This window comes from Desmodus rotundus, chromosome 4 (assembly GCF_022682495.2).
Source record: "Desmodus rotundus isolate HL8 chromosome 4, HLdesRot8A.1, whole genome shotgun sequence".
In the NCBI taxonomy this organism is placed as follows: Eukaryota; Metazoa; Chordata; class Mammalia; order Chiroptera; family Phyllostomidae; genus Desmodus; species Desmodus rotundus.
Window position 1 is genome coordinate 125,264,820 of NC_071390.1, and position 20,385 is coordinate 125,285,204.

The 20,385-nt window shown below is 35.7% G+C and overlaps 1 protein-coding gene across 1 annotated transcript in view; it reads right to left on the bottom strand.

Moving 5' to 3' along the window:
• The window catches only part of LOC112320696 (transmembrane protease serine 11G), a 35,039-nt gene that overhangs the window by 2,498 nt on the left and 12,156 nt on the right, over positions 1-20,385 (bottom strand). The window contains exons 2-9 of the mRNA XM_045185666.2: positions 18,050-18,171; positions 17,373-17,491; positions 14,336-14,403; positions 13,532-13,692; positions 7,898-7,936; positions 6,996-7,167; positions 5,731-5,990; positions 2,098-2,240 (exon numbers count right to left, since the gene is read on the bottom strand). Coding sequence (XP_045041601.2) covers positions 2,098-2,240; positions 5,731-5,990; positions 6,996-7,167; positions 7,898-7,936; positions 13,532-13,692; positions 14,336-14,403; positions 17,373-17,491; positions 18,050-18,171 — 1,084 coding nt within the window. The remainder of the gene's footprint in view (positions 1-2,097; positions 2,241-5,730; positions 5,991-6,995; positions 7,168-7,897; positions 7,937-13,531; positions 13,693-14,335; positions 14,404-17,372; positions 17,492-18,049; positions 18,172-20,385) is intronic.

Genomic DNA, 20,385 nt, shown 5'->3' on the forward strand with positions numbered 1-20,385 from the left:
CCATCCCTTTTTCTCCACAGGATTTCTGTAGTCCCTGTGTATTTGTATATTGCAGCCACAACACCGGATCCTGCGGGCCGGGATCTGCGTCACCCTATGCTGTATGTTACATCACTGTGATTTATTTTATAACTGAAAGTTTGTGCCTCTTATTCTCCTTCATGTTTTTTGCTCATCACCTCACTACCCACCTTCCCCTCTGGCAACCAAAATGTCATTAACATATTGCACAATCCAATTGTTGTTTTATTTTAATTGGCTTCTTGCTCATCTCTACTAATATTTCAGTTTTATCCTTGTATAGACTTTTAGTTTTGCTCTATCTAAAGAGAGAATGCAAACTTTAGCTAAGTTTAGGCATTCAGTTCTTACATAAGTGATAACCTCAAGCTTCAACTAAGTGAAGCCTCTCCCAAGTCTGTTTCATAGCAATAATCTCTTGCTCTGGGTTGAAATCTCTCCTTGTTCCACTCACACCAGTTGATAGGAAGGTGTCCCGGACACTGCATCGCTGTGTGGCAGTGGGTTTGAGAGGATGAAGGTACGCGAAGGTACGCAAAGGGCACTCCGAGCCAGTATGCACCAATTATTGCACACATCATTTTGCTCCCAAACTAAGGTGGAATCCTTAGCCCTAATGAGCTGGTTTGAAGGTTGTGAATCTTGAGAACTTCCCTAGTATCTCCAACCATAGGTTTGGAGAACTGATTTGTAATTTCATCTTTTAGCAATGAACCTATGCATTCTAAAAGAAGTGTTATGTGGAAGCACCTTACAGACTTTTTCTTTTATATAAGAGAAATAATTTCATTTGAAGTAGATATGGGTTCTCAGTCTTGTGCCTTTAGTTCTCTTCCCTTACATGCTTCTCAGTACATTTCAGTGCACCATGGACGGAGTGTGAAAACCCTGGCCTGCCAAAACCTATCCTCCTCAACTCCCTTCCTGTAGGCCCACAGCCTAATTTAGGTTCTCGGTATGCTAGTGGTGCAGGAAGCAAGAGAGCATGGACTAATGCAGGGAGGGCATCTGCTCTCTTACAGACTCAAATAAAAATCTCTATTCAACAGATTCATTGTTGTGGATTTGAGACTATTCTAATCATAGATGTGTTTGTGATCCTCCTAGAAAGTCATGTTATCCAGTTTTATCTTGGACCACTCATGCTGTTTTCACTTCTTAAGAAGTAAAGCCAGTAGGAGGAGACTTTGTATTCCAGAATATGTAGCCAAATCCTGGTCTCTTGTTCATTGCTTTTAGTTACTTATGTGCTATGTTATTAGACTGTAAATTCTTTGTGGACTTGTGCTATTCTGAATGTTTATGCTTCCTCCCTCAGTAATTGCCATAGCCCCTGTAATTCACAAAAATTTGCATGAATAAGTGAGTGAATGTTTATTACCATCACATGACAGACAGCCAAGGGTAGGTCAATGGTGGCACCTTTGCATGTAAGAAAATTGCTCATTTGTGTGAAACTCTCAAAGCCATTCTTAATCTTTGAAGAATTGTGAAAATTTTAGACCTAGTTTCAAATGCTATAGGCAAACTCTTTATTAATTCTGATATTTATTTTTCTCTTTAAATAGCCAGACTTTAAATACGATATTCTCTGTAAGTGCTTAGACAATTTTTTCTAAATGTTTAGGCAACTTTTTTCTAAATCATGTAGTTCTGTCTTGATATAGACTCTTTAAGATCAATGGCTCAAGCACTCATGGGATGACATTCTGTTGGCCATGGAGATATCTGTGGATCCCTTCCCACAGTGACTTACAACTAGTAGGGATTAGATATCTAACTATCTATTATAACTGTGGCTTGAAGCAATGATTATGTGATTTAGTTTCTCTTATCTGCTGCCACACCTTTTCTCTAATCAAAGCCCTAATGAGCAGCTAGTGATCATTTTTTACATATGGATCTAGGCAATAATAGGAGTATTTCTTATGGTTCTTCCATACCTATTCTTTTTATACTCTGCTCTCTCCTCCAAGACTTAATTGTGTGAAGTCCCATTAAGTGACATTGACCTATGGTCAGTGAATTCATCTCTATTCAACAGATTCACTTTTGTGGATTTGAGTCTATTCTTACCTCACAAGCATCGAGTTTTCCTGACAAGAATCCAGCACATATCATTCCTGATGACACAGCACCACCATATACATTAATTTGATTACATATATCATTACTTATGATCTCTATTTCGACTTGCCTCAGAGTATTGGGAAAGGGACCTAAAGAAGGAAAAAAATAAATAGGTGAAGAATTTCCAAGTTCTTGTTTATGATGGTTAATTGTGTCTTGCAAAGAACAGACCAATGATAAAACATAGTCTGGAAGTTGTGGGACTCCAGGTTTGATGACAGAGCTCAGAATCAAGTTGTATTTCTTGGATGCCTTCTTACTTTCTCCATGTTAGGTATCATTCTTGGCACATTTACTTGCACTATCTTATTTAATCCTGTAACAACTACTAAAGATAAACATGAATATTCCCTTTTTCAATGAATAAAGCAAAGCTCAGGTAGTTATGCACCTTGCTATGATCACATAGCTAAATGGGGATAACATTAGATTTAAACCCAGGGCATTTATCACCACCTGAGGTCATCTCTGACAGTTCACCTAATTTACCTGGCAATCTGCCTTCATTGCAAATTGAGAATCTTTTAGGAAAAGCAATATAGAACAAGTCTTTACTATCAGGAAGTAACTTCAATACTGAACAGATGGAATACTATTGCTTCATTAAAGAGACCATTTTTATTTTGATAATAGCTCAAATTGCGATCTAATAATAATACTAATAATAAGGTAAATAACAAATACCAACATAAGAGCCATATTTCATTTCATTAATGACCCACATATTTATGATTTATTATATGAAAAGTATTATTTAATTGTGTATAGTTTTAGCCAGTATATTCTCCTCATTTCCTTTTAATAGCTTCTATTTTAAAGACTGTATTAGTTCTTCATATAAAGATGATACTCTGTTTAATCCATGGACACGAACTATAGGGGGGGAAAGTGGGAGGGAGGGGGTGGGTAGGATGGAGTTGAGTGAAGGGGGAGAAATGGGACAACTGTAATAGCATAATCAATAAATATATTTTAAAAATTAAAAAAGATGATACTCTGTTTATAACAGGTTCAAAGACAATTGTGAGGATGAAAGAGAACAGGGCTATTAATTTGAGGAGAAGGTCAGGGTAATTCCATGCTAAGGACTCTGGTTTTGAAGAGAGAAGATATGAGTTTGTATACTTTGAACAATTTACATGCTATTTGGCCTTGGGTAAGTTACTTAATCTTACAAAATGCCATTTTACTCACTGTGAAAAAAAAAAAAGGAGAAAATGATACCTATCTCACACATTTATTATGAGAGCTAAAAAATAATGAATACAATCAGTTATAATTATGCCTTGCCCCATATTTAGATTTCAATCAGTGGAACCTGTTGGAGAAATAGGGTTATGTACTTGAAACTCTAATGGACTAAAAGTTGCACTTTAATGTTAATGAAGGATGGTGAGAGCAAGAGCTTTTAAAAAAGAAAAATTAGATTCCTAGGAATTGTGTCATTCATCATAAATAAATCTAATTCTCTATTTTTGAAACTAGTATATTCACTTACCTAGGATTGATCATCTTACTGATAAACTAAGTCTTACTCCTCTGTAGTCATTAAAGATTCTCTGGGGTCTAGTGAATTTTTTTGTCATCATTTTTAAGCATGGGAGGGTCATTAAATGTCCATTTTCTCTTCACTTAGTCTCTGAGTTGGCTTGAAATGCTCCCAGTGAATTTGCTTACCATCTGTTCTCTACACAGCTTTTTTTTAAAGTATTTTTTATTGATTATGCTATTACAGTTTCCCCAATTTTCCACTTTATCCCCACTCCACCCTGTACCCCCAACCCGCCAGCATTCCCCCCTTTAGTTAATGTCCATGGGTTGTACATATAAGTTCTTTGAGTTCTCTGTTTCCTATACCATTTTTTATCTCTCCCCATCTATTTTATGCCTACCAATTATGCTTCTTCTTCCTGGTACTATACAGCTTTTTAAATAATACAAGCTATTTATTTGTGTATGTGTGTCAGCAATATTCAGTACTATCTCTTTTTCTGTCTCTAATTGGCATTTGAAATTTATAGGTATTCACAGGCTTTACTCAACTGTGTCCCAACTACTTTTAATTTCCATGTGCCTATTTTTATTTGAGCTCATTGTTCTAGGGTGCTTAGTTTTAAATTGTAAGTGCTTTTACTTCTTTAAACTCAACCTTTGAAAAGTAAACTTAAGTACTTAACAATATAACAAGCTATTTTACGTTAATAAAGTATTCAAGAAAGAAACTATCCAGAATAGAAAGTTTTTCTTATGCAAGCTGGTCATGAGATTTTCCATGAGATACAATGGGATAAATATTGGAAGGTGGAAAAAGAAAATCTGGGTAGTCTTTTTTTCAATTTAAAAATGCAGGAAAAAAACATAAGCAAATATCTAATACTAAGCCTTAGTCTGAGGCCTAACAATTGCATAACATTATTCCTGAAAAGTATGCAACTTGTTGGAACAGAGAAATCAATGCACAGTGATCTGTACGTTCTTGGGCATTGAATAATTCATGATGAAGTCACAAGGCACTCCTAAACTACTACTCCTGAAAGAGGTGGTCTTACATTTAATTAGATTTTAGAGGAAGTATAATGGTTCTGCCCTATTGGTAGATGCTATATGTTTCTACTCTAAACAGTAAGTGGCTTATCTAATCCCAAAGGATTTACTTCCCCTTCACATTTACCTCCATTGTCTATAGAACAAAGCAGATCTCCCAGAGATGAGGGAAAGAACTCTCAGGTTATAATGACAGTGTATCAACCTGGACTCCATGTCAAAATTTTGAAGTGCATATTGAGGGAAAGCAGACTCCTATAAAATTCAACTGATGAATACTCAGTAGATAAAAGCTATACTTTGAGCAAAAAAATAAATAAGACTACAACTTCATAATTCTACAACTACAACTTCATAATTTCTAATTCCCGTTCCAGAGCCTGGAACGAGAATTAGAAATTCAAGGGCGGATTAAACCATATGTAAAAAGTGCAACCAAGAGAGACTCATATTAGTATCTAAGTGTCTACCTGCAGTTCATTGTGCATTTATTATTAAGTGTAGTACAATATCTACTTGTTAACTTTATAAACTCTCAAACCCAAAAACTGTTTCATAGATGCATGGGTCAGATGACCTCATGTAATATTTAGCATTAGAAATGCCATTCAAATTGCTTGCTTAAGACCATTTCTGTTTATTTATGTGATATATTATAGAAGTTTATTGTTACTACTGGTCACAAATAACATACTTGAAAACTCATGCAAAATGCATATATAGAATCTCCACATATGAAAGACAGCAACAAAAGAAAAATCATATGAAAAAATTTGTTTGAAAAGAAAGTTATAACTGCTTTGTTGAGATGCCCATAAAGAAGATAATAGACATAGATACTGTGAAATAGTAATAGCCAAAGTTTTCATGATTCACCATATCTGGGCTTTTGTTTGTTGTTTTCACCACATGTTTCATGGGACCTATTGGTTCCATCTTTTATTTTCTATATTTTGACTTGGTAACTTACTTTACATCTCTATTTGGATGGAGGTCTTTATCCTTTTGCTTGGGTGTTTTTACTGAGATACTCACCATTTGCTTTAAATGCTCCCCATCCAGTGACAAACACTTTACTCTTAGGCAAGACTTCAAAAGTAGCATCTGGGAGACAGACTGTATGCACGTCTTCAGAAAATAGGACAGGGCTGGAGAGCTTCACCACAGCGATGTCATCGTCATGCTTATGGGCAGCATAGTTTTCGTGAATGATAATTGACTGCACCTTTCTTCTCATTAGTGGAGGGCTTAGAGTTGTTCCAAAACTAGCCATCCAGAGTTTGGGGTTTTTGTAACTGATCACAGATGAAAAGGATTATGGTTGGTTCATTTCTGATCTAAAGTGACCCAGGACTCTGGGTGAGCATGGGACATAGGGCGGGAGAAGGGCAAATTGTTTAAGGTGATAGTTGATTGGGATCCTCCCACCTTCTCATCTGAGGCTTCTCCCCTAGCTCTGCTTTGTGTTCATTTAGCTGATGACAACCCCCACCCCCACTCTAATGTAGCTTTAATTACTCTCCCACAGGGGAAATTCATTTGTTTTTTAAAGGAAACAATGTGTGTATGTTATTGCTATTTGTGAAGAAAATATAAATAAATAAAAATTAGAGATATATACACATATACACTCATATCCATGCACAGTTAAATATATACATTTTTGAACATATATATATATATATATATATAGTTATAGTTATAGAGAGAAAAGGAGGGAGAGAGCAAGTAGGGGAAAAGGTGAGAGAGATGGTAAAATTTGAACCAAAATTGATAAATTCAATTCTTTTCTCATCATTTCTTTTAGGTTAACATTTTATCTAGAATATTTTCCCATTTTATATGAATTTCCCTAGAGTACTGTAAGAATACTTACAGTACTCATTGTCTCCAAGTGGCCCATATGTTAAATCGTCAATGAGCATATAAATAATGAAAGGAGAGACCGAAGATATCCATGTGGGATAATCAGATGTAAATCTTTAAACTGGGACACTATTAGCAGAATTTTTAAAAAATCAACAATATAGCTCAGGAAAACTGATGAGTGTGTTTATATTTTGACAATGTTGGCTTATTCCTAGTTAAAGTTAAGAATGCTGGATATATACTCAGTTAGAACTGAAGATATTCTGTTTAATTTTTCTACTCTTCAGTAATTGTTACTTCTCCTGAGCCTGCAGGAAAATCATTGGTACCATTGAGGAGGCTAAGATGACTAATGAAAAAATGGATAAATATTATAGAAAGTGAAGGTGAGAACAAGAAATGAAATCTGTTGGTACAGACTGAGGACTTACGTGTCAAAGCAATGAGCAGCCGTCAGGAGCCACTCCTCACTGATCAAAGACGCCCCACAGAAGTGCATGCCATCCATTTGCAGGCTGGCTTGCCATGGCCAGTCAGCTTTCTTGGCCACATAACCAGCAGCAATTTTTTCCATGGACGGGGACTCCCTCCCTAAACCACAACCTGTCACAGGACAATGAGATGCTTATTTCCAGAGTTATAAATGTGTGCAAGTATGTTGGCACATAGTAAAGATGGAAACATTCATAGGTTTGCCTTGCCTTAAAATTTAATCAAACTTATATGATAGAATAATAATTATTCACACTGAAAAAATGATTAATTTAAAAAATGACATCCTCCCTGATGTATTTAAAGCAATTTCACTCAAATTTTTAAACATACATTTTTTTGGATCATGTTCTTATGTGCAGCATTTACCCCAGTGACATTTGACAACTTTGATTTTAGATGTACACTAATTATTGCAGAAAAATGCTATTTTCACTATATTAAAGTACTTGTCTAAAATTACAACCATTACATTACTATAGTATGAATGTTAAAGTTTACATATTAAAGTTAGGGAGGATCATTTATTTCTAAGTGAGGTTTTCTACTTAAAGTGAGCCAAGTAAAAATAAATGAGATAAAATGAAGGAATTTTTTAAAGAAGTCATCAGCGAAATCTTCTATAAGGGAGAGCAAGTTATTTCCAAGGAATCCATATGATATTCCTCATTATTAGTAGTAATTATTTTCCCTTGAGGAGACTTAAATCAGGTATCCATTTAGAGATATTACATACGTTTGGAAGTGTCAATAGTGAACATGGGAGTAAAGAAACTCTCCAAAGTGATTTAAATTTCTATTTTTTGATTTATAAACATCTCAGTGGTATTCTTGAACTTACCACTGTTCAGAATGTGCTCTGCTTGTACTTCATTTACAGCTGGAAAAAAAAAATAAGATGATCACTCCTCAGTGAAACAATTATAATTTAAAACACTCTTCTTACATGACATGACTATGTCTGGTTGAGAGGAACTGAGTAAGGAATACTTAATTTAAAGGTAATATAATAAAATCCTACGAAAAGAAGAGGCTTAGATATACACTAAACTCTTCACTGACTACTACACGGGGACTCCAGGAAACACTGGTTCGTGATTATAGAAACATTGGCCAAGAGGACAGCGTGTAATTAATTAATGCCATACCAATTTATTAAAATACAAGTGAAACAGAAGGGGGTCTAAGATCGTTTTTACGTGCAGCACCATACGTTGGTCCCCATTCTCCCCTGTCGTCATGTGCACAGCAGTCTCACTGTGAACACGTTCAAGAATCTTAGACACCTGGCATCTAGGGTTGGTCCACGGATGCTCCTTGTGGAATCAAAACCCACCATGTGCTAACACACCCTCAGAATAAGTTAGTTATGTTTTTATGAAGTAAAATAGAAAAAAAACATGATTAGTAGCTGTTCCCCACAAGAAAGGTGGACTCTTCCTTATGCCGGTTAGTGTCACAAGCAGCCTAGAGCCACACTTTGTTGCGGTGAAAGCTACTGTAGAGTTTCAGTAAGCCTGCAAATTAATGAGTCTTTAATGTAGGGTGGGCACTACAGAGGAATATCAAATTCATCTTCAGATAATGATGGGGAGGAAGTTTATTAGAATAAGTCCCTTAGAATTAGGTTTTGCCAATAATAGCTCCTCTAGTGGCTTCTGTGGCCTTTAGAATAAACCCAAACTTCCTACCTGGATCTGCATGCCATTGTCCCCATTTATGTCTTTGTTCATATGTTGAACTACTCTTGCTTTTAGCCAGCCCATTTGCCAACTTGACCTTCCTTTTTTTTTTTATTGTGCCAAGGTGTTCCTGCCTTTTATTTGTTCTAGCTGCCCCTTCTGCCAGGAATGCTCTTCACTTCATGATTTTGGCCTTGTGGGTGTATGTGGAATGCTCTTCCCTTGGCCTTGTATGTGTGTGTGTGTGTTGGTTCCCCATTGTCATTCAGAGCACAGCTTTAAATCCTCTCCTCAAAGAGACCTTCCAGGATAACCAAATCTAAATTTTCCTTCTATTCTCTGCATGAAGTTTCATATTATTAGATATTGCCTTGCTTACAGGATCACAATCTTTCTTACCCCAGTTAGAATGTGAGCTCCATAAGAAAGGAGAATTTATGGAGAATCTGTGTTCTTGGCACAGATAGATTCTCAATAAATACTTGCTGAATGACTAGATGTGCAGTAATAACAACTAGTAACTTACTATTATATACCAGGGATTGTGACAAACATTTCACATTACTTATTTATTATATCTTCACAATAATATTACAAGTCAAATTAAGGACATGACAAATAGTTCTTGTGACCAAAAGCTTGTCCTGAAACCATTTCCCTGTAAGGTCAGTTATAGTTCAGTCTCACCCTCTTCATGTTATGGATCAGTGAGAGAGAGCTGAAATTATGGTTAGTTCACAGCTAATTTTAACCTAGGCTCATCACTATATGTGAAGGAACTATCGATGAACTTCTATGATGATGCTATCTCTCACATGTGAACATTATCCAATAGATGGCTCTACCTGTAGCATACAATTAACTAGCTACTCTAAAAATTAGCCATCAGATAACAAGAAAAGAACTCTGGAAGCTGGAAGGAAAAAGGCAGAATGGCTAGACACTTCAGGATTTCAGGAAGGACAATATGGTGAGTTTCCTGGTTTTCTCTTGATCTCACATATACTTTGGATTGGAGACTGAGAGAAGCCTGCAATCTGGAATCATCAAGAGTCATAGACAAAAAGTCCCGAGAGAAATCTTTTACTCTCCATCCAAATCCAGGGAAAGAAGAAGCACAACAGAGACTTAGTAGGGAGCCCAAACCTTCTGCTTTAAAACCCAGGACTGGCCATCCATTCTGCCAACAGTAGTAACAGCAGTGACAGCAGGAAGTCCCTGATCATCCCAACATTCACTTCTCAACCAGGCCCCCCACTGGCAGACTGATATACCCACAGGGACAATATCAACCTGCGTCCACCCGCCAACATAATTAGGTCCAGGCTCACTATATGCCTCCACAGTGTGTGGTCCAGGGATGGAAGGCAGCCCAGAGAATCATGTTCTACTTCCACAGATGGTACCGGCAGCAGGATTAAAAGGAAACCTCAGATGACAAGAATAGCACTGCAAGGACTCTGAAAACTAAATTGTTATCAAAATGACTAAAGTGGGAATCTAAACTTTACATATAAACAGGTTGACTGTTTCTCCCACAGAATGAGAGAACATATTTACCAGTACATCTGATTAGGGGTTAATATCCAAAACTTATAAAGAACTTACAAAACTCAACACCAAAAACAACCCTATTAAAAATGGGCAAAGGACCTGAATAGACACTGCTCCCAGGAAGACATACAGATGGCAAATAGACCTTTGAAAAGATGCTCAACATCACTAATCATCAGAGAAATGCAAATTAAAACCACAATGAGATATCATTTCACACCTGTCAGAATGGCCGTCTTTAATAAATCAACAAATAAGTGCTGGTGAAGATTGGAGAAAAGGAAACCCTTTTGCATTATTTGTGGGAACGCAGACTGGTGCAACCACTGTGGAAAGCAGTAGGGAGATACCTCAAAAATTTAAAAATGGATCTGCCTTTTGACCCAGCTATCCCTCTTCTGGGAATATGTCTGAAGGAACCCAAAACACTAATTGGAAAGAACGTAAGCACCCCTATGCTCATTGCAGCATTATTTACAATCACCAAGATAGGGAGGCATCCCTAGTGTTCATCGGTAGATGAGTGGATAAAACAACTGTGGGACATTTACCCAATGGAATACTATTCGGTCATAAAAAAAGAATAAAATTTTACCCTTTGTGGCAGTGTAGATAGACCTGGAGAACACTAGGCTAAATGAAATAAGCCAGTCAGAGAAAGACAAATACCATATATTTCACTCTTATGTGGAATCTAATGAACAAACTGAACTAATGGAGACAGACACATAGATGGAGAGCAGGATGACAGCTAGTGGGTGGAGGGAAGGTAGGGGGTAGAGAAATTGAGCAAAAAGGAAAAAGGACTCATGGGTATGGACAACAGTGTGGTGATTGGTGGAGGAAAGGGACATAAGGGAACTAAATGGTAATGGAAAAAAAGTACAATAAAGATTAAAAATTAAAAATAAAAGTCTTGAATGTTGCCAAAAAAGGAAGAAAATTAGAAAGCACATTTATAATTGCCCCATGGAAAACAAAATATTCACTTTTAAATATAACAAAAATGTACAGAATTTGTATACTAAAAGTTAGAAAATATTGATACTCAACATAGTAAAAATGTTAATTCTTCTCAAATTGTTCAATAAACTTAGGAAACATTTCTATCAAAATCACAGCTGGTTTCTCAGTAGACCCAGACAGAATTATTGTAAAATTTACATAGAAAGGAGCTAGAGTACTCAATACACTTTTTTAAATCCTCACCCAAGGACATGCTTATTTATTTATTTACTTTCTAGAGAGAGAGAAGGGAAAGAGAGAGGGAAAAAAACATCAGTATGAGAAAGAAACATTCATCAGTTGTGCCTTGTATGTGCTTTAATCAAGAACAGAACCTGCAACCAAGGTATATTGCCCTCACCAGGAATTGAACCCATGAGATTTCGGTCTATGGGAGGACTTTGCAACCCAGTGAGCTACACTGGCGAGGGTAGTTTTGATAAAGAATACTAAAGTGGGAGGAATCGTTTTTCTCAATGCTGAGGTTTGCTATATAGCTGCAGTAATCAAGAATGTGTGATCCTGGTGAAAGGATAAACGAATCAATGAAACAAAAGAAAAGCCCCAAAATAAATCTACACAAAAATGCCCAAGTAATTTTTGACAATAGAGGAAATGGAGTTCAATCAAGGAAGGACAGCCTTTTCAATGAACAGTGCTGAAGCAATTAAGCATCCATTCGCGAAAAAGTGAGCTTCTACCTAAACTTTACAGCTTATACAAAATTTAGCTCAAAATGGGTTAGATATCATAATGTTATATAAAACTATAACAAGTACAAAATAAATATAAATATATAAAAATTATAAGTGAAATATGTAAAATTATAAAACATATAAAAGAACATAGGAGAAAATTGTTGGAGACCAAAAACTAGGGGAAAAGTTAGAGTTACTACCCAAAGCCCAATCTATAAGAGGGAAGTTGGATTAATTGGTCTCATCAAAATTCAAAACTTTGGCTCTGTGAAAGACTCTCTACAGTATGAGAAGGCAAATTACATACGAGTAGAAAATATTTGCAAACCACGTATCTGACAAAGGTCATATATCTAGAATATATATAAAACTCTCAAAGAAGAGTGAGAAGTGGGGATGGCTGGGATGGGGGGAGGGGTGGAGAGAAAATGTAGACAACTATACTTGAACAACAATAAAAAAATGAAAAAAGTAGAAAACAACTCAATTAGAAAAAAAAATCGCACAGACACTTCATCAAAGAGGATAAACAGATAAAAAATAAGTACAATAAAAAGATGTTCATTATTATTAACTATTGAAGAAATGAAAATTAAAGCTACAATGAAATAAATATCTATCGGAAAGGCTAGGATGAAAAGTAGTGATTATGCTAAATTCTAGTAAGGATGCAAATAAACTGGGTCGCTCATACATTGCTGATACCTATAGGGGAAGTATGCAACATTGTACTCTGGTAAGTAGTTTGTTAGTTTCTTTCAAAAGTAAAAAGAATAGATTTACCAAGCAACACAGCAACTGTATTCTCTGGCATTTGTCCTAGAGGAATGGACACTTATTTTCATGTAGGAACTTGTACATGAACATTCCTAGCAGCTTCATTGTAGTAGCCAAAATCTTGAAATTACCCAAGTGTTCTTTAATGGATAAGGGGTTAAACAAACTTCAGTATTATGTGATTAAAACTACACAGCAAAAACAAAACAAAATACTATTGATATACACAAAAACATGGATAAACCTCAAGAACTTTATGCTAAGCAAAAAGACCAATCTCAAAAGGACATAAAGGGTATGATTCCATTTATGAAACATTTATGAAATAATGTAATTCCATAGCTGGAGAATGGATGAGTGGCTGCCTCGGGCTAGAGATGGGCAGAGGGTACGGGCGTGACTGCGAGGAGGCAGAAGGGAGCCTTGTCATGGCCCAGTAGCAGAGCGCAGGTTTTCATCATATACATGCTTAATTAATTCCAACGATTACACTAATATCATATCTCTCTTTTAGAAAAACAGGAAATACTAGTATATTTGTGTTATTATATAATTATTCTTTCATAGTTGTTTCCATATTAACCAAAGGAAGATGTCTTGGTTTTATTGCTTGTGTGTGGTTTTATTATCAAGTAAATGAGAGACTTAAAAATGAAAAGTGGTTTCATTTTGTGGTGAAATAAAGAATCTTTTTCCATAGTTGAGGAGATAGTTAAAATAATCAACTATAACAATGAAAGAAAAAATGGTATTTCTTGCCTGTAAGATAAGGTAATGAAGTATCTATCTTCAAGAAGCTTTCATTTAATTTTAACTTCTGATACAAAATGTTAGTAGCTTGTCTTTTTATTGTGTCTGCATTGTTAGAAACAAATTGAAATTTAAGCAATACATCTGTGTTCAAACCATCATTACTTGACCTGGAAAACAAGAACACCAGAATAAATGAAAGAGGTCATAGCCATATTATTATTTTATACCTTATTATTTAAACATTAGTTATATCATCAAAAATACAACATAAATATTTTATATAGTTTATTATCATGGATTTATCCCCTTCCTGTATCATATAGATATTAATACATAAATTATTTCTTGCTTGTAAAACTTTATCATGTTCCAGGAGGGAAGAATAACTGAGAGTTCTAGAATTTTTTTCTGGAAAAATACATCAAAAGCACCTGTTAAATTCATCAACTCTGTCTACATATATTTTTTCTCAATTTTAAAAAAATTTATAATATCATTTTACATTTAAAATTTAAGTAAAATTTTTAAATTAGGTAAATTTATTTAATGATTATGAGAATCTTTAACTGAAATGCAAGTCTTTAAAAGGGCACCCAGTAGAATATATTTCATCTCTATCCAAGTTAAGAAAGACTCTTCCTATAGGTATTTTGTACAGGAGGGATAACAGTTAAATGTATTAATATTAAATTATTTTTGCTCTTGACATATCTAAGATTTTTAGATCCTGACCACAAAGCAAATAATTGAAGAATAACTAGATAATACAAAATTGCCTTTTTATTATACAAATTGATTAGTTAGGATTACCTGAAGTTGACAACATTAGACTTGATGTAATGATGATTTAAACTGGAACTTTGGAATATTTTATCTACCTGACAAAAGAAAAACAACAGTATGGAACTTTGTTAAATATGAATTTCACATATTTCAATAATCACAAGAGTTTGTAGAAAACCTGCAGTGATTCAAATAGCAATTAATTGTAAATTTGTTTATACTTATGCCTAGAAATCTCATTTGGGCATGATCCTCTTATCATAAAGGTCATCTTTGTAATTAGATGTTGACAGTTGAACAACTTGTAACATGGTAAAGATGGCTGATACAGAGTTAAATTAATTGAGCTATTTCAATAGTCAGTATAAAATATACAGAGTTTGAGGTACAAGACTGTTTCTTTGAAAACTTGGTATATATGGACTTAAAACCCACTATCATTGAAGCTCAGTTATTCTCATGGAGGTGATTAAGAAGTCAATTTTTTAGGCTTTACTAAAACTTTTTAGGGCACATTTTGATCCTGTGGTATATAGGGAAGAGGAATATATATTTATTGAGTATGTCTTTAAAATAAATATACTCACCAAGAAAAATCATAAAATAATTACTTAGAATAAGACTATGCTATTTATGTGTCATTTTAAACTTCTCTGGGATAATTTCTCTGTAGTATAAATTCCTTGAGGAAATTATTTCTTACTAAAGCCATTGCTTGTTACAGAATTTGTGGTTTTACAAACCTTTTCATTAGCATTGACTCATCAGTCTGGCTTTTCAGGGTAAAAAGATGGATCATGTGCCAAAACTAAAGGGAGCCCAAGTCTCAAGAATTATTTTCTCAGATCAGAAGTGAGGAAGTGCCACACTGGGAAACTGGGTGTGTGATGAACAAGTGCTTTTCACTCATCTGATTTGCTTGTGAAATTCACTCTGACACGGTGCCATGTGATGTCATATTAGATAGGTTGGTGAACATAAGTTTATTGAGAAATTAATAGTTATGCAAAAATCAATGACCATGTATTTTTCTTCGATTAAGAAAAATTTGTTTTTTAATGAGAAAGTTTTATATACATACATGTACATTTATATGACAAAACTAATACATATTCATTGTAAAGAAGTTATAAAAAGCTAGCAATACAGCAACATATAATGAAAAGTATCAAAATAATTTCAAATCACTGTGGAGAACCTGCTATTTATATTTTGGTATATGTACTTCCGGATTTTATATATTTTGTTATAAGTTCTCTGCCTAGCTACTTCCATTGTCTTTTCAATTTTATTTTATTTTTTATTGTTTTCCTTTAAATCCCAGCTTTGTGAACCATGCTATTGCCATGGCAAGTAAGCATGGACTATTGAACTATCGAACTCCACCAGATGTCTCTAAATTTCATTTTAGGTACTGGTTTTGGTCATTTCTCCGAGGAAATGTTTTTTCCTAGAGTTAAAACTGAAACTCACAGTCTAACTCAGGGATCAGCAAATTATGGCTCAGAGGACAAATGTAGCCAGCCACTTGTTTTTGTGTGCCCATCACCCAAGAGTAGTCTTCACGTTATTTTAGTTGTCAAAAAAACCCAACAAAGAATAATGTTTTTTGACACCTAAAAATTTTTCAAAATTCAACCTTCAGTGTCCTTAATAAAGTTTTATTGAACCACAGCCACAGTCATTCATTGCTGTGTCATCTGTGGCTACAGAGGTGCTATAATGACAGATTGGAACTGCAGAGAAGTGGAGTGTCCTGCAAAGCTGAAAATATTTACTATCTGGCGTTTTACAGGAAAAAAGTGCCAATTCCTGGTCTAAACCACTGTACTTCTATCCTGTACTTCTAAATATGATACTTCTCTTCTTGACATTGTCCCCATTTATACTCAAGAGGACAAGTCCTATCCTAGTGAATTGCTCATTTATTTCCTCGTCATCTCTTTGATTAGTACTTTTATTATCCTACCATGGGGCAGGCGCTGTGACCGGCACTAGAATTTTAAGAATATGAAGGCTTTTCCTCTCACAAACCCAGAGGGGCCTAGACGTACATAATGGTGTCACGAGGCGGTAGGTGCTGCAGCAGAGGTATGTGAAAAGTTCCGTGAGAGCACAAGAAACAGCTGCTAACATTCATTCAGGCATCACTTTTCGTACTTCTTATTTGCGACATGAACCGATGCTCAGACTAATTCAGATGTCAGTGTGATTGTCCTTATTTTGTAGTGGAAACCTTCAGGGGTCAAGTAGCTTTCCCAACGCTGAGAAGCTGACAAAGGGTAAAACTGGGATAGGAATCTACATGTTCTGACTTCAAGGCTTAGGCTGTCTTTAATTCAATATATTTCTTCTTCCTGTAACAAAATAGTCGTGCCCTGCCAATTCCACTTCAGAGCATCTTTTAACTCATTTCATCACCTTCTGCTTTGGGTTGGGAAATGGCTGAAGAAATATTTCTGAACCTGGCAAGAATAACCTTTCGTCTCTGGTCCACACTCAGCAGAAGCTGTGTATACCATGGACAAGTCTTCAGTTGGAGTCTGTGCGTTCCTGTGCTCCAGTTTTAGGGAGATGTGTTAGGGTCCCACACACAGTACGTGTGCAATAAATGACAATGGTAATGTTGTCTGTGCCTGAATGACTGAGTTATTCAATGAATGACTGAGTCAGATACTGGGTTGTTTTTTTTTTGTAGTTAAGCTATTCATTGCTCTAATAAGCTTATGTTGCTCAGTCTTTGGTGCAATTATCCTTTTTCCAGTGTACCTGAGATAATGTTGATTAGAGTTGCCAGGATCACCAAATAAAAATACAGTTAAACTTTCATTTCAGATAAATAATAAATTACTTTTTTAGTATAAGCATGTTTTAAATTTTGAGTGATGTATATTTTGGGGATGATGTGAAATTAAAATATAATTGGATGTTCTATATTTTGTCCAGAAAACCCAGCATATGTGTAGTTTGGTGTGTTCTCAACTTGCCTCTTACTTTATTTTAACCTCCTTCTTCCCAACAGTATTGTCAGAGTAGGAATGATACCAGAAAAACTTAGACTTACCTCTTCACTGATTTTTTGTTTCAGGTCGCTCCTAATTTTTGAGTGTTGTACTGAAAAATCAGGATTATATTTAATACTGGGGATCTGGAAGGAGGTTTGGTAATAGTGCACCTTCTGATCTGGAAGGGAAAAATGCATGGTTTTGCTTTAGTTCCCGTGAGTTATATGAGTAAGAGAAATGGAGGGGATGGCGTGCAAAAATGTCCTATAATTGATAAACTGAGAAAGAAACATTCGATAGCCGCAGCCAATACCCCCCTCTTACTTTTTGAAGATCACACATTTTCTCAGTCCCGTAGTTTTCAGGTGAGTCCTGACACAAGTGGACCTCAAATTTAGAATTGCTAATAAAATGCATTTTTTATTCTCAGTGCATTGAGTAGTATTAAACCATACAATAGGATGGAAATCTATGGCATTGGTCAAAAGATAATCTTATGTGAACCAAGTCAAATTTTAAATGCTAGAAGCAATTTTCCATACATGAAGAATTATAATTTCTGAACTGTAGATAAATTTGTGCAAGTCAATGTTACATTATGCAGTTTGCATGTACTTATGAAAATTCTTGTTACAGTGAAAATCGCACTCTAAAATATTAGGAAATATTAAAATTTTGAAATAATTGAATATTTAAACTTTTAAATGTCAAAAAATACAATGAGATAGATTCTTACCAAATGCCAAAAAATACACGAGGAGACCGATGATTATTGCCAGAGCCAGCACAGCAGCTACAATAATAAGGGCAATCATCCATGGTTTCAGGGGATTTTTTCTTCTCCTTCGTATTGATGGCCTTTTGAGAGAGAGTTGTATGTTATGAATTTAAGCACTAGAATCCCACCTTCACATAGTTCTTGGCATAGAATATTTTTTGAATTCATGGTTAGCTCATACTGCATTTGGTAACATTTGAATATATTTTCTATAGAAATTAGAAAAAATACTGTCAATAAAAGCCCATGGACATTTGATTTTATGTCTTGATTTTAAAAAGTCAGAATTATACTATAGTGACTGCTGTTTCATGTATATTCCAGTCCATTAACTAAACGTACTGAAATAGTTTTTCTTTGTAAATAAACTAATACCATACACTTGGTTCATGTGCTTCAAATCGCCATGAGTCTAATGGAGTGCGGGCATGTGGGCCGCTCCTCTCATCCTAACCTGAACAGAGGGAGGCTCAGAGTGACTTCTAAAACCTCAAGGCTGCATATTGGAGAATCTGGAATGAGGATTTGGGCTCTTAGGGCCTTCTTCACACATCTGTACTTAAACTCATAATCCCCATTTATAAAACAAGTAATATACAATACATACAAAGAACATCTGAAACAGGACACATAGAAGAAAGCAGTAGAGAACAATAAGGAAGAAATAATAAACAAAACGAGGAAGATAACTTATATAATGAACAAAAAAAGATAGCTCAGGACATTGGAGCCAGGAACTCCGTGGCGTGAGAACCACTGGTGGTGTATGATGAGTATCTATTTCATAGGGTTACAAGATTTAAACCTGTGGTTTTTATAGATAATGTTGCATAGAGTAAGGCCACATTTAGTTGCACAAGTAATGAGCAATTTAAAGAAAAATAATAATGCAATACTAGTACCAGTGGCATGCAAATATGGCAAAAAATATGAAAGTGGTATCCAGATGCTTGCCATTTGGCACACATTCTTTGTGGAAGCAGGAAGATGTGACATGGCCCTTCTCTCCCAGTTTCAGGGCCTACAACCTAAAGCCCAAGTGTGAACAATTGTGGAATTGAGGCAGGCTAGAAGCAGACCAACAGGGGTTGTCCAGGAAGATCTAATCTACAACAGAGCTGGATAGGAGTATGGTTCTGATAGGTAAAGGATCTGCCTCTTTTTCTGTTACAAGTACACATAGGAAAAAAGAAGAAGGACTTACCTCCCCGGAATTGGCAGCTGGTAGTGTTAAAGTGGAAAATATAGGCCCCCTGCTAAATAATTGAAGATATAACTGAGGTGTGCCTTTTGGCATCAACGATCTGGAAGGAGTAACAATGTTCCTGTATCCTTGTATCTGGGCAAAGAGTTGGAAGAAATTTCCCCACCTCAGAACCTATAACCTGAGCTCTAAGTATTAATTCTGAGTGCTGCTGTGTTTCTGGAAGGATATAAAGTTACTCTGGCCTGCTACTCTTTGGTTGGTGGAAAGACAACTGTACTTGAAACAGTCTGCAAATATCTGAAGTATCTTTAGAAAAACTGGGATCCCACTAGGCCAGAGGCAAGAGCTGATAACATATTCATTGCCTTTATTAATCCCTTTATTAACAGAAGATCCTGTTTATTGTAGTGCAGAAAAACACAGAAACTTGACATTCAAGGAAAAGAAAAATACAAGTGACCTCACCTTTGAGGTGTTGCTGCCAAAGCAAAGATGAGCAGTGATAAGAGCTACCCACTCAGCAGGTCAGTCTAGAAAATCCATCACAAAGAGTTAAAGTGTCTTGAAAAGTGTCTTCCTATTAATCCCTCCCCTATCTTTGTTTATGTTCTGAGTGGCTCATTACCCAGATTGTCTCATGGGAGGTACTTCTTTCACCTCAACAGAATGGAATGAACTCTTCTTGCCCTTTTCAATGTCAGCCATTTTCTTTCAATAAACAGTCTTTTACCAAGGTACATCTTCAGGTCCTTGTCCCTTATATAGCTCTCCTGACACCTGTTATTTTTCCTGATGCTTTTTCAAGTGCTTTATATTACCAACTGTTGTCACTCAGTGATTCAAAGATGAGGAATAAAAGGATTTCCTTCTGCCACAGATATGGCCACATGATTTGAAGAGCTCATGGTCTCTGAAAGAGGTTGTTCAGCATAGTGGTTAAGAGTGTGGGTTCTGCAGCTGGCTGGCCTGAGTTCCTGCTCAGCTCCATTGGGACATTGGCTGTCATTCAGCCTCTCTGTGCCTCAGCTTCCTGATCTACAAAATGGGATCTGTAACACCCACCTTGTTGGGTATTGCGCATTCTTAC